The following is a 13356-nucleotide window of genomic DNA, read 5'->3' on the forward strand; positions in this document are numbered from 1 at the left end:
TTAAAATCGTAAATGTCTAACATTTTTTTACATTTTAAAGACAGTATGTAAACAACCAGCTCATAACTGACTTAATCAAGCCATTTTGTGTCTCTACACAGTGAAACAACACAGCCTACACATCAGAACATTTGTGTTAACAATCTTCAGTTCAGCAGTTCTAACTTTCTTGCTTTAGAGCTTCGTTCATAGAGGTCTCTGCTTGGAAAAGAACAAAACCAAATGTGTGTGCGCGCATTCTTTTAACTTCTTCCTTGTTTCTATGACAACTCATCTGGAGGCCTGCATCTCTGAAACTGTGATGAGTGTAGATAGGCAAAGATAGCCACAGCAAATGACTTTCACTCAGCCTCATACCACTGGAAACGCTCGGACACTGCCTGAGACAACCCCTTAAAAAGTTTTAAGCAGTCAAGAGTCAAAGTGGCATAGAATGCAAACACATTAAACTTCCCAGTGCTGAATGAACACCTACAGCGTTTATATAAGTGAAACAAATGAACACTGAAGAGTTCAACACTGTGGGTGTTACTTCAACACTGTGAGGACTATGTGCGTAGATGATGTTAGAATAAAAGGAAACTATTTTTGGCATCACTGAAGGTATCATTAGCAGAGACACAGGGCATTGTAGCCATGTAAGGATCGAGATAAGCAGACTCACAGTTCAATGGCTTTGTTCCACATGATGACATAGCCTGAGAGGGTGAAGGACTCCACATTGACAATATGAATGTTCCCTCTTTCTGTACCGATGTACAGCCACTTACTCTGGAAGGGCAGATGGCAAAACGTAATCCTGATAAAAAAACAAAGAGCAGGAGAGAAGTCACATCATTAACGGTGCATGTTGTTTAATTAAACCAAATGTCCTGTTGCACTTGGACCATTCTGATGTTATGACAGATTTGTGGTTTAAAAGAGGCACAGGGGCAAAAAAATGTCAACAAGAAAGTGATGTGAAATACAGTGAAATATGGCAGCATGAATTAGTCATCATCTGCCTCTACAGACGGCTCAGACTCTATGAACCTGAATAAATCAAATGATATCATAGCAGACTGTACATGGTTGCCATGGTGTAATATGGGTTCAGGGAAGTCAGGGCCAGGCTGAAGTCCCCAGACTCTTAGTGGCAGACGGAAACACTGTCTATTACTTCTAAGCTTTCAGATAACCAGTGATTCAACAGTTCATTTAGAACTAATGTCATCTCAAGCCATAATTAACAACACCAGGTTGAATCAGGTGAATCATTTAAAACTGTAACATTTTGGGAATGCAGTGCAGAACTAGAGTTGAAGATACCGCATACTAAAGGATATACAAATTATGATATTTTGAAATTATAACATGTCTGATGTGTCAAATTTCTTTTCCCTCTCCATCTAGTACAGGGCCAAAATACACTGATTGGTGAAAACAGACCCATCGTAGTGGCGAGTTTAGCAACGTACTGAGTCCGATTAGACTCAAGCAAAGAGCAAGCAAACCTAAATGTGCTTGGGAACAGATGAGACCATTCACTCTTTTAGATATGAGGTTTTATCCTCTATAAATGTGTGCGATTTGAGCCTCAGTCTGTTGGAACATGGTCTGTGGAAATTCTTACCTCTCTCTACTGAATTTAAGAGAGTGTAGAACAGCCGGAATCTTTTGTCTCAAATTCCATAAATGAACGCTGTCATCAGCTAAAGCACTCACCAGCGCCCCCTGTGGAACAGACCAGACACTTAGTGAAGGTGGGAGAAGATACCAGACATCATGGATGTTACTTGGTTTGAACAAGTAAGCATAGTCTTTCAAAGATTCCACAATACTTCACTGAATTGTCAATAAACCTGAAAGCCTATAGATGAATATAAACACTGTCCATTAAGAAGCACCATTTCTGATGTTCACACGCCATGAAACTACCAAGAAAACCTTGTGGGGCACCGTGTGGGTGCTGAACTAGCGGATGAAAACGACAAAGCTCAGAAGACTCACCTCATTGATGAGAAACTGCAGTTGGATGACAGCCGAGCCGGTCTCATGCTGGCAATGGCACTCCACTCCTGCTCGGCCAAAGCTGCCAAAGTCAAGGTTAACTCTGTGGAGTGAATGTTCTTTCAACGTTCCTCTCCTTCATGTTTCGAATATAATGGTACATAATGGACTTGTTATTTTATATGGACTGTTTGCTGACAAATACAATGCTCAAAGGTCCAGCACTAGGGGGAGCCTGGTCCCAGAGGACTGTGAATAACATTAACGAGGATATCGCTCATTGAGTTCGCTAAAAGGATTACACTGAGCCCCTGTGCACATGCTTAAGCCATGTCAGTGTGTGCAGCAGCCCTCTGAAAGCACAAATGCTCTCAAACACTGCCACTCTACAGGCACACTGCCCACACACAGTCAAACTGCCATTCACATTCAAATGAATATGAATGCACGCAGCAGTCGCCATGCACTGCCCTGTGACCGAAGGCATCTGAAAGGATGGAAAATGGGCATTGTACAGTGGGTGCATAGTTAAGCAAATATAGACTTCTATGTAAACCAAATGGGGTGTGTTTTGGATACACTCAGACCAGGACTGGCTGCAAATTCTTCACGGATCATCATCTTATACTGTGCCTCTCATTCACAAGGATGCTTTACAACCGTATAGCACGCAGTCCATAACATGCAGCACATTTAACAACAAAAGAGATAACATAGAAGACAGCACCACAATGAACAGTGAGAGCAACATTCACAGTATTTTTTAAAAAGACAAGTAGAAGAGTGAACACAGTGAAAACAAATGAGCACTCAGAGATCTGACAAATGATTAAATTTCTATAGAAATAAATAAATAGGAACAACCGATATTTCAACTGTTTAAAAAAGGTATTTTCCTCCACCCTTCAGTGGACTCTCTGTGTCCTGCTAATCACCTTAGAATAAAGCACAACACAAACAGAGGAGAGCCCCCACAAAGCAGTTTTTAGGCCAGCACTGCAAGCCCCCAAATCAGAGGTAGACTTTGTAACAGTTCCCGACACATTCCTTAAAAGAGTTGTTTATCATAATGACCAAAGACAATATGGACGTGATCAAAACCCCTGTTATTTTCGGAAACCAGGAACTGTGCTCATTAGATAGAATCAGGGCTAAAATGGTTCACATCATAAACAGGAAACATCAGCTACTCTCAAAATGTGTGTGGTCAGCTCTTGATTCCTAAAAGGAAGAGGAGGTGTTTAGAGGTTTTGCACTATAGCAGGTCCATGAGTGCTCATGCTGAGCTACAACTGTTTATCTATTTAATCAGTATTCTATTTAGTTTGTACAGTAAAGCCATATATTTGCTGTAGCAAAACACCATCTCTATTTCTATACGGTTTGAAAGCATTAGCTGTTCCTTACAATGTGCATTTTTTAATGATTTGTCTTCTACTATTGAAACACCATCACAGCAAAGATGTGAAGTTACTAAAAGTATTAAAAAACAACAACAACAACAACAAAACACCATATCCTCCTGAAGAGCCCACTAAATAGCTCAATACCAAATGTAACAGGAGCTGAAGGAAGACACTTAGTATAAAAGCATCTCTGTTAAACAGATCAAAATAACAAACAGGACAGAGACATCCTGTACTGGGAAAGGAACCGCACCGGTAAAGTCACTCACTCTGCTGACTGCCCAGTCGAACACTTTAGACACTAGAGAACATGAGAAAGAAAGATACTGAGAACAGCAAGTGGATGTTTAGATCTTCCATGACAGCTTAATAATTCATATTCGAACCTGCTCGATGATACTTGTATTTGGTTTAAGTAATACTTCACATCCCAGTAGATGAGGATTCATCTTGATTAAATTTATGCAACAATATCTGGCAGGCGGATGAATAGGAGCCGGCTCTCTCCTCCCCCTCCCGTATCTCCTTCCTTCAGAGGACCCGGAGAAGGAACGGGCACACTTCTTTTACACAGTAGGCTTAGCTTCACCATGCTTGGCACTTTGGACTAAATAAATAACAGTGGGCCATTATAAATAAAGAGCAGCGAACCGTGACTGCATTATTTATTCATAACTCCATGCATCAGGCGGAGTGGCAGCGGACAGGCTTCAGCTCTCCTCCCTCCCTCCCTTTCTCTATTTCTCTCTGCGGCTCTGTCTGGACCAAAGCCCAGCGTCAGTCAGCAGGGTCAGGCCCTGACCACAAGCACCTCGCTGTACAGCTCTGCTACTGAAACACACAAGAGACCACTGTAGAGTGACCAGCACAGTTCAGCACTGACATAGATCACTCCTTAAATCTGACTGCAGTTATCCGTGAGATAGATACACATTCTTTTTCACAGCTACTTTTCATATAAATAAGAAAATAAGCCTGCATAACACAAATATGAATGATTACTAATCATTTAGTAAGTATTAGCCTCAGCATCATGGTGAAGTGTCTTTCTAGAGGAGGTTTTGCCTAAATAATCAGTTGACCATGTTCAAACTATCCTTCAGGTTGCATTTAGGCCTGTATTTAGTGCCATGTAGTTTCTGGCTGGGGCAGTAATGTGAGGGTGCATAGGGACCCGTTGGTGTTCACACTACAAGAATAACGTGGTAATATGTGTATCTAACCACCTCAGAATGTTGTTTGAGTATTTGGATTACACTGTATCCCATCCACCCCTTTGTGCTTTATCACCCAGGACGCACATTAACCCCACATGTAAACTAAAGCAGCTGTAGACTAAAACAGACACTGAAGCATTATTTCATTATAGTGTTTATTGTATCATGTACTACCTATTCTGCACCGCAGACTTATTTTAATTTTTCATTGAATTCAATGAAATGATAAGATTACGATAACTGCTATAATATCCAACAAACTCTCTGGGGCACGCTGTACTCTGGTCTAACGGAGTTCATAGGTTTTATGTACGGATTATTTTATTTGTCTGCCCACAACAAGAAGAGGGGCAAGTATAATACACAGCCTTGATACTTGGCTCATTAATATATATTATAATATATTTGGTGTTTGCGGTCATATGCATGTATGTGAAGTATTATAAACTGGCACTCAATGCTTTTCAGACGCGCTTTATGAAAACTACCTGTTCAATGATTACCGATACAGAGCTCATGAGGAGATCAAACACATCTGTGTCAAAACTGCACAGACACTCATATTTTGCACATACCAAAGCAGGTGTGCAGAGAGGAGACACCGGTCCACCCTAAATATCAGCAGGTCTCCTGTCCAATGCAAGTTGGGGGCGGGACTTAGTAAGGCTTTTCAGCTTTGTATGCAGTCACGATGACCAGTGGGAGCAGCAACATTCAGAAGACTGCCGCCCACCACTATGTATCATCATCAATTGAGATGGAGTTATGGATACAGCAGAACTAAATTACGAACACTTGGGGCGCAGGTTTGGAACAGCAAAAGTGTAACTTAATGTCATAAAATGATAGTCAGACAAATCTCTTGTGTAGTATGCATGTCTGTGGACATGTCTATAGATAATATTTATTTAGAGTTTACACTTGACTTGACAGACATTTTGTCAGGGTACAGGTATCTCTGCCCATTTATTTGACAAGCACCAGGGTTCACATAGCAGCGTTCTTATCTCTGTTGGTGCTCACAGTATAAGTCAACTTATCATATAGGCATCATATGATTCTGCTGCTACAATAGGTGACTCATGTTAAACAGCAGAAGCTTCCGGTACAAAAACAAACAACCTTGCAATCCGATAAGGGTGCTGTCATATACGGTACACTAATAAAGCGGACCTCAAGTGCACACGAGCGGCTCTGGTATAAAAGACCCGGCTGTCAACGTTCACCACCACTGCTGCCATCTGTTCTCACTAACTGAGTGCTGTCAACAAGGTAAGTGAACTTGCTCTTAACAGACAAAGCAGCGAGAAGAGGATGACACTGACAGAGACAGTCAAAAGAGAGACAGAAAGTGAGAGAGAAGGGCAGAGACATACGTTCAAAGAAAAAAGGGGGGGCTTCACAGCCTGACCTGTCTGGCCTGATCTGAATTCACAGAAAAATGCTGACGTGATTCAGGGGGAAGAAAAATAAAATAAAACACAAAAAAAAAAAAAAACTGAGGAAGCGTTAAAACTGTGAGGGGCTCTGAGGTGGTGAAGAAGCTGTCAGACATACACTGTTGCACAGCACAAACTCACACACAATTTCACAGAAAATGTCATCATACGTCTGATGCAACCCTCTCCTCATTATATAAAACTTAATTAGCATAACCACTAGGGGTGTAACGGATCACAAAATTAGGGCTGGACCGAACAGCTTTTTACAGGCTTTGAATACTTGATGTTTCTGAAGGAGTACTCAAACTCTAACCTATAAATGCCACCCTTAAAGACAATGGGCCTTATTCTCCAATTAGTTCCTAAGAATTTAAAACGCAATGTTTAAAAAACTATCCAGGTACTTGTGCATTGGTCTAAAACTGTGATACAAAGCCTTTAGCGGGCCTGTGAAGTACCAAATATGAATCTTTATTAAATTAAATAAGAAAATGAATATCAACATACACAAATACTTTTCAACCATCACCTTATCTGTTTTTTTCCTGCTGGTCAGAGCTGTGAGAGTGCAAATCACCGAATCACCGGGCACAAGTTAGGAATACCCCCATTCACTCTCCACCTGCAGTCGATTTAGCATAGACAAGTGTTTGAGAGGTGGGACGAAACCAGAGTACCTGCAGAAATCCCTTACGGACACGGTGAGAACACAACACTGTTACAATTATGCCATTGTGACAGTTGCTTTTTATTAGAGCCTCACAACTTAACATACTGCAATACTGATTGAAGCCTGTTATATGCAAATAAACCTCTAAACAATCACTGAGCGGGACAGATGATCTAACTAATTAAAAAGGCTCTCTTTGGATGTTCAGGTCAACTAATACATTCACATAATCCAGCAAACAACGATCCAAGTCAAAAACAATGCAAGCCATTCTTTAACCAGATCAGATCAAAGCCTCACAGCTGGGTTTAAAAAAGGAAGCAACCTATCTCACACTTGCACGCCCAAACACTAATGACTGACAAGCTGTGTAGTGAAAATAAAGAGTATCAAGCTACTGAGTGAGAAGCTGGTGCTCGCTCACTCTTGCCCTGTCCACACAGGCCCATTACTGCTGTTCACAGTGATGGAGTGGTGCGAGGATCTGCTCAAACAAGATTAACAACAGTGTAATCAAACAGGCCCTGGACGCCTTAAACAGACTCAGGTTGAGTCTCAAATGGCTGATATTAATCTAGCTTCAAAGCAAACGCAGCAAACGCAGTAAACGCAGTATACACTACTTAGAGAATAGATGACAACGGAAAGAACGCACAGATCAGTGCAGTGCAGCAAAAATGGCTCTCTTTATCAGAGAATGTTAATGTCCACCCTCATTCCTACATATAAAGCTCTTTTTCTGTCTAAATTGCATTCCTCATTCTAAACAACCCCATCAAATGTCTTATTTTAAAAGTCCTATACTAGGCCAGGTCACAACCTTAAAGTTGTAAAAATACATTTTTGTAAGTGCTTTGATAATCACTGCTAGGCATGATGTCGTTTAAACAAATTTCTCAGGGAAGAAAAACAAGGGAAGTAGGAGAAGCAGCACACCATTTAGGCCCTGTGAGTTTAGGCCAAAATCCAGAACTGTGGAATGTTTTGACACGGAAAACATCACATGGACATTAACCCTCTCATGACACTGGCCGAATGTTTCTTACAGACTGCTTCACTCTTAAGCAAGAAGACGAAGAGGTTGCAGACTTGATGAAAGAGAAACACTTCCTCACTTCATCGACACTTCCTCATTTGGTAAACCGAAGTGGTCTGTGGTGCCACATCGCATGAGTTGCATGCATTAGATCACCAGATCAAGCGCACATCAAAAACATTGCAAGAGCACTGAACGTCAAATGAAACGTTAGTCACTTTGAAGGTTTACATAGCCTTCAAATCTCAAATCTCAAAATCTGTGTGAGAGTGTTATCGCTGTGATGCAGCAAAAACGTGGGATTTAACCTGCATTTAAAAGAACTGACTAACCACAAAGTGAACCTTTCCACTGTGGACAAAGCCAATGTTTTAACCACTGCAATTTACACTTGAGCAAAATTCCAGTATTTGGTCAAATTTGTCAAAGACAAGATTAGGAGTAACAATGAGTTAATGGATTTGCGAACACTGGAACCTGTCATACATCTTAATTTGTTTAACAAGCTAGTATTGATCATTAGAATCACAAGACTGCTGGAAATCCTCTAAACAACAAACAGGACATCATTTATCTTCTCTTAACATTTAGGAACCAAAAGAGAAAGCAAAAGACAGATTCACAAACATCTTATGGTAAATTACGTGTTTATTGCTAATAAGTATCTTGTTCCAGTTACAGTGTGCCAATTGGGCGGTGGCTGTGGTTCCCAATGCTGAGAGGAATGAGGCAAATCGATATAGCCTGTCTTTGATAAATGGACCAATCGGCTGAATGACAGCAAGTCCATCAGCACCCCCAAGCACATTAGCACATCCAGGCAACGGCTGTGCTTCTGAACGCATCACTCCTAAACACACTGCGCTGGCACTGAAGCAAGTCAAGCAGGTGGGTGGCCTCTGAGCTCCCAGAAGAACGACTGCCACATCCACACAGCAAAGGCTTTTCTTTTAATCAACATAGAGCAGCCATTAGCCATTAACAATGCTACAACAGACAAATGTACACCATACAGTCTACAAAAAAAATAAAATGTGTAAGACCTTAGCATTTAACAGTACCCATCACACCAGAGATGCAATACAAATATAAAGGGCTGCAAACATTTAGACTATACAACAGGCATTAGTGCTAACAAACCAACACTGTTGGTTACCACTTCCTTTGAAACGTCCTACGCATCTCCAAGTGACTACGCCATTTGACTGTAAACGCACAGATATGAGATCCTAGAAGAGCTTGGCTGCGCACGTCACATGGTCTAGCAGACGCGCCCAGCAAGACCAGTGATGATTAGAGCACGTGTGAGGTGGCGTTCTGGCAGAGAGCGAGCAGAAGCGATGATGAGGCCGGCTTTGCAGCATATGGCAACTGAGCTGCTCATGCCACAGCGCAGATATCATTAATGAGAGCAACTCTTCCAGGAATTCGCAGTCAGCTGCGAAGAAACATGCCAGTGAAATCACTCTCCAAAAACGCAACTGACAAGACACAAGAAAGAGAGAGAGAATGCCTTCTTATCCCAGTTTTAATGATCCTCCTAATCATGGGTGAACGCCCAGAATGCTAAGAATATGCTAAGAACACTGCTTAGATATGTTCGTCAAATACAAGACACTCAGAACAAGCGCAGACCCCCTCTAATTCAAGAACTACATTTTGATTCCCTAAGAAACCTTTCAATTAGAGAATTATTTTTGCAAAGGAGATGTGCAAATGTGAAGATCCTTTTTAGAAAGTTTAGAGAATGTGTGATTTTATTCAGTACTTTATTGTACTATTATACTATCCAAAACTCAATGTAAAAAGAGTTTTAAAAGACTGCATTCTCACTCCTTTTCTCTTTCACCCACCTTATGGAATCCACAGTCAATGATCCAAACTAGTTATCTTGGTGCATCCAATCATAGTAAACAGGGAAAGGCTTGGGTTTATGCTAAGCACTCACCCACACTTGAACGACTGTCACCTAGAACGTCAAGGGGTTGTGGACTTTTGGGCCAAATCAACCTAAGCCAGTCTGTAAAATCAAGTGCAGTTCTGACAAATAAAATAATTATATTCAAAACAAATCTTGACCTTGAACTGCAAGTCCCAACCAAGAATCATTCAGGAGTGCTCAACCTCATACAACTTCCTATCTGGGATCTGGAGCTGGGATATTGAAGCTGGTTTGCTTCAGATCACCCACTCACATCGGTGTAAAGCCTGGACTACAGAAATAGGAACTAGACATGCTTAGTACACAGTTTTTACAACCTACTGTGGAGTGCAGAGAAAGGATACAGTCTTAGGGCTCCAGTTTGCGTCCCAATGGCCAGTATTTTTTGCACAGGGTCAAAAGCCATGGCAGAGGGTTGGTAAGGGAAGCCATGTCGCACAGTCTGTAAAACAAAATGGAAGTTAAATTAAATCATGTGTCCATTTTTCACCAACAGTGAAAGGCGCACGTAATGGGCCTATAAGGATATAACATGAGGTATTTAACTTTGTCTACAACAATTGCACAAAACCGCCACCAACACAGTTATGGTGAAAGTTACAATCGGTTTGTGCAACATCATGCACTCGATTTGACAGTTGGTTAGATATTTCTATTTCCTTTATACTGGTATGATGAAGCATGTGTGTGTTTATGGGAAAAAACAGTCACCGTTCACTTTGCATGACCTCTCTTTATCCCTAAACAGTTTTTGGTTCTGTGCCTTCACAACTGTCACATGTAAAAGGTACTCTGTTCTCAATGGCAGCCATGTTTTGTGCTTCATTCCAAAAAAAAAAATAGTATGAGCTGAAATTCTCATTATAGTATTTTATTTTTCATAATCTTAGCTTACATGAAAGGAGACAAGTGAATTACATGTATGTCTTTTTATTTCCATTCATGCTTCAAACCCCTTTCTGGCTGCATAATACTACAGCCGGTGGATGTATACACTTCTGATCAGTGATCCACTATAACCCACATGAGAACACTTTAAAACTTAAAGGGAAACAATGTGTTAAATGGCTGTAAACCAAACTGTATTTCATAAAAAGACAAATAATGCACAAAAATGGCTGAGTCTGAAGCTCAGTTTCAATATATGGACTCAGCATATATATATATATATATATATATATATATATATATATATATGGAAACAGCATGTTTGAAACTACCAATTGTAAAATAATATGTCTATAAAACAGGCCTTTTAATGCATTGGCTAAACATCTAACAGTTTCATTAATAAAACAGTCAGTTCTGGAGAGCATGGGATTTAACAGCTGGCTAGTTTTAGTACCTTTAGTACAACTAGTACTGAAGGACCCCCAACAAAACACAGCCCCTGCCATAGCTAGCTAACCTTCTTGCTCCCTGACACCTTCCTGCTGTATTAAAGGAAGACAGGTCTAAAAGGGTAACCAGCTAAGACAGTACTGACAACAAGCCAGCTAGCGTTACATGTGTGCCACCAACATGCAAACCATCCCTTCATCTCAAGACTTTACTGACAGATAACCTTAACCTGATCATTTTTATTACTAATCTAGTGCTAATATTAAGCTAGCTAGCTACCTGAGGTGATCACATGACAGCAGCCCCTGGACTCGCTGTACCTCAGCTGATTATTATAATCTGGTCAGCTACACAAACTGCTGAATAACCTGCTTAACTCAATCAAACAGTCGGCCTGTTTCATCTGTCTACAGCGTCCAGGTTTGTTGCTGTATGTCGTTTCCAAAGGTGTTCTTGTGACACAGGCAATGAAACAGACCAAGGGTGGCAAATCCAGGTCCAGAAAGTAAGAATACGCCCCAGGACTTTGGTCCGACTGCACGGACAGCCGAGCCACAGCGGAGCCGTCCAGGCAGCAGGAACAAAATCCTGGAGCGGAATTTTACTTCCTGGACCTGGATTTGCCACCTCTAATACAGACAGTCCAGATGCTTTCAGTATCGAAATAACCGCACCAAACTGACCAGGTCAGCGACACCAGATCGGGAGAAACCGGTAGCAAACATACAAGGGCATTTTGACACGGATGTGCTGTCTTAACTTTACTGACAGACACTGGTCACTGGTTAGATATACGAGGAGAGAAATATAGCTGGAGTGGATCGCTCGGTGTTGGCGGAAGCTGCTGTAGGGCTGGCTAACAGGCTGCTAGCATGCGGGACAGAAAAGGGAGACTGACACAAGCAAAGCTATCCACCACGGACCCCACATGAACAAAACCCCAACAAAAACATCTCCACCGATCCCACCTTGCAGAGCTGAAAATGTTCCGACTGCAGAGTCTCCTGAATAATGTCGTTTTCCCTGTTGCCCGACTGAGGCGAGGCGGACGAGGAGGAGGAGGAAGCCGCAGTCAAGCCATCCAGCACCTTTCTGATATTAAACTTCTTCATGCTTCCTCCCGACAAGATTCATCAACCGTAGAAATCGCGAAACAGAAATAGGGAGAAGGCGACCAGCTCTCCTTCAGTTTGGCTTTCCTTGGCCGTCTCACATGTCAGGCGGTGTTGCTAAGCTGTCAGTCGAGCCCAAAGTTAACATACTGCAACGTAAAGGCTACAAAATCGTTAGCAAATATTGGTCGTTTTCCATTCGTAGCGTCGCACTGACACGGCCGATCCAGCCGGATTCCTGCTGTACTAGTCCCTCCCTTCGCTCCACCAGCACGCGTTGTTATTTTTGTCCCCACCCGTTTTCGGGAAAATCCTGCCTCCTGCGCTAGGATTGGCTAGCAGTTCACTCAGAAACGATTCACTGATCCAGATAAACATCATTCACCAAACCCCTGACAGTCCGGCGCTCTTCGCAGCCTCAGACGCTGTTTTAGATACTAAACTACGTGAAACTGTACAAGCATGGGCTGTGTCCAAAACCGCACACTACAATGCAAGCCATGGTAAATGACACACGCCCAATTGTAGTACACTCGATAGTAAAGTGCATATAGGAAATGTATTATAGTGAATGTGTTTTTTTGGCACAGCCTTGGTCTAAAATGCCTCCAAAATTAGAGTGACAAAACAACCCAAGAAAATCCAAATCCGTAATCCACAAATATACAATTGTATTTAGTGTAACTTACATAAACTCTCAATTCCTTAAGCATAACTAAATTAAAGAAGCGAGTCTGTGAAAAAATATATAAACATAAAGGTAAATGGGTTTATGACTTCGTTCTGGTAAGCATGTGTTACGTATGAACGATTAGCCAATCCCTGAGCTGAGGAGGCGGGCTCTGTCCGAAAACGGGTGGGACAAATTCCTACGCCCCCAACAGTGAGAACTGCAACGTAAAGAAGTGACCCGGATGTGCGTGGCTGCAGCTCACTGATTCCAGTTCAGCGTTGTACGTCAAAATGTGTCTTTTACATTTTAACATTTAGATTTCTACGTATTGTTCAAAATATATTTTGTTAATTTATTAGATTTTTAAAAAGTAGATTACTAAATAGTGTGTAGTAGTAGGAACTTACCCCTCTTCGTTGGTAAAGCTGGTTGTGACACCATATGCAACTGTGTCCTGTTGTAAATGATATCAGACTATATCAAACTCTATTTATTCTATGAATGGGGTAAATCTGCTTACTCTATACA

The 13356-nt window shown here is 41.5% G+C and overlaps 1 protein-coding gene across 5 annotated transcripts in view; it reads right to left on the reverse strand.

Moving 5' to 3' along the window:
• The window catches only part of stxbp5b (syntaxin binding protein 5b (tomosyn)), a 30534-nt gene extending 18127 nt beyond the window's left edge, over window positions 1–12407 (reverse strand). For all 5 annotated transcript variants that reach the window (XM_072689321.1, XM_072689320.1, XM_072689318.1 and 2 more), the window contains exons 1-5: window positions 12012–12407; window positions 10047–10144; window positions 1990–2071; window positions 1613–1713; window positions 665–799 (exon numbers count right to left, since the gene is read on the reverse strand). In XM_072689321.1, the coding sequence (XP_072545422.1) occupies window positions 665–799; window positions 1613–1713; window positions 1990–2071; window positions 10047–10144; window positions 12012–12155 (560 nt within the window). In that variant the 5' untranslated portion in view covers window positions 12156–12407. The remainder of the gene's footprint in view (window positions 1–664; window positions 800–1612; window positions 1714–1989; window positions 2072–10046; window positions 10145–12011) is intronic.
• Between the last annotated feature and the right edge of the window lie 949 nt (window positions 12408–13356).

This window comes from Salminus brasiliensis, chromosome 10 (assembly GCF_030463535.1).
Source record: "Salminus brasiliensis chromosome 10, fSalBra1.hap2, whole genome shotgun sequence".
NCBI classification, from domain to species: Eukaryota; Metazoa; Chordata; class Actinopteri; order Characiformes; family Bryconidae; genus Salminus; species Salminus brasiliensis.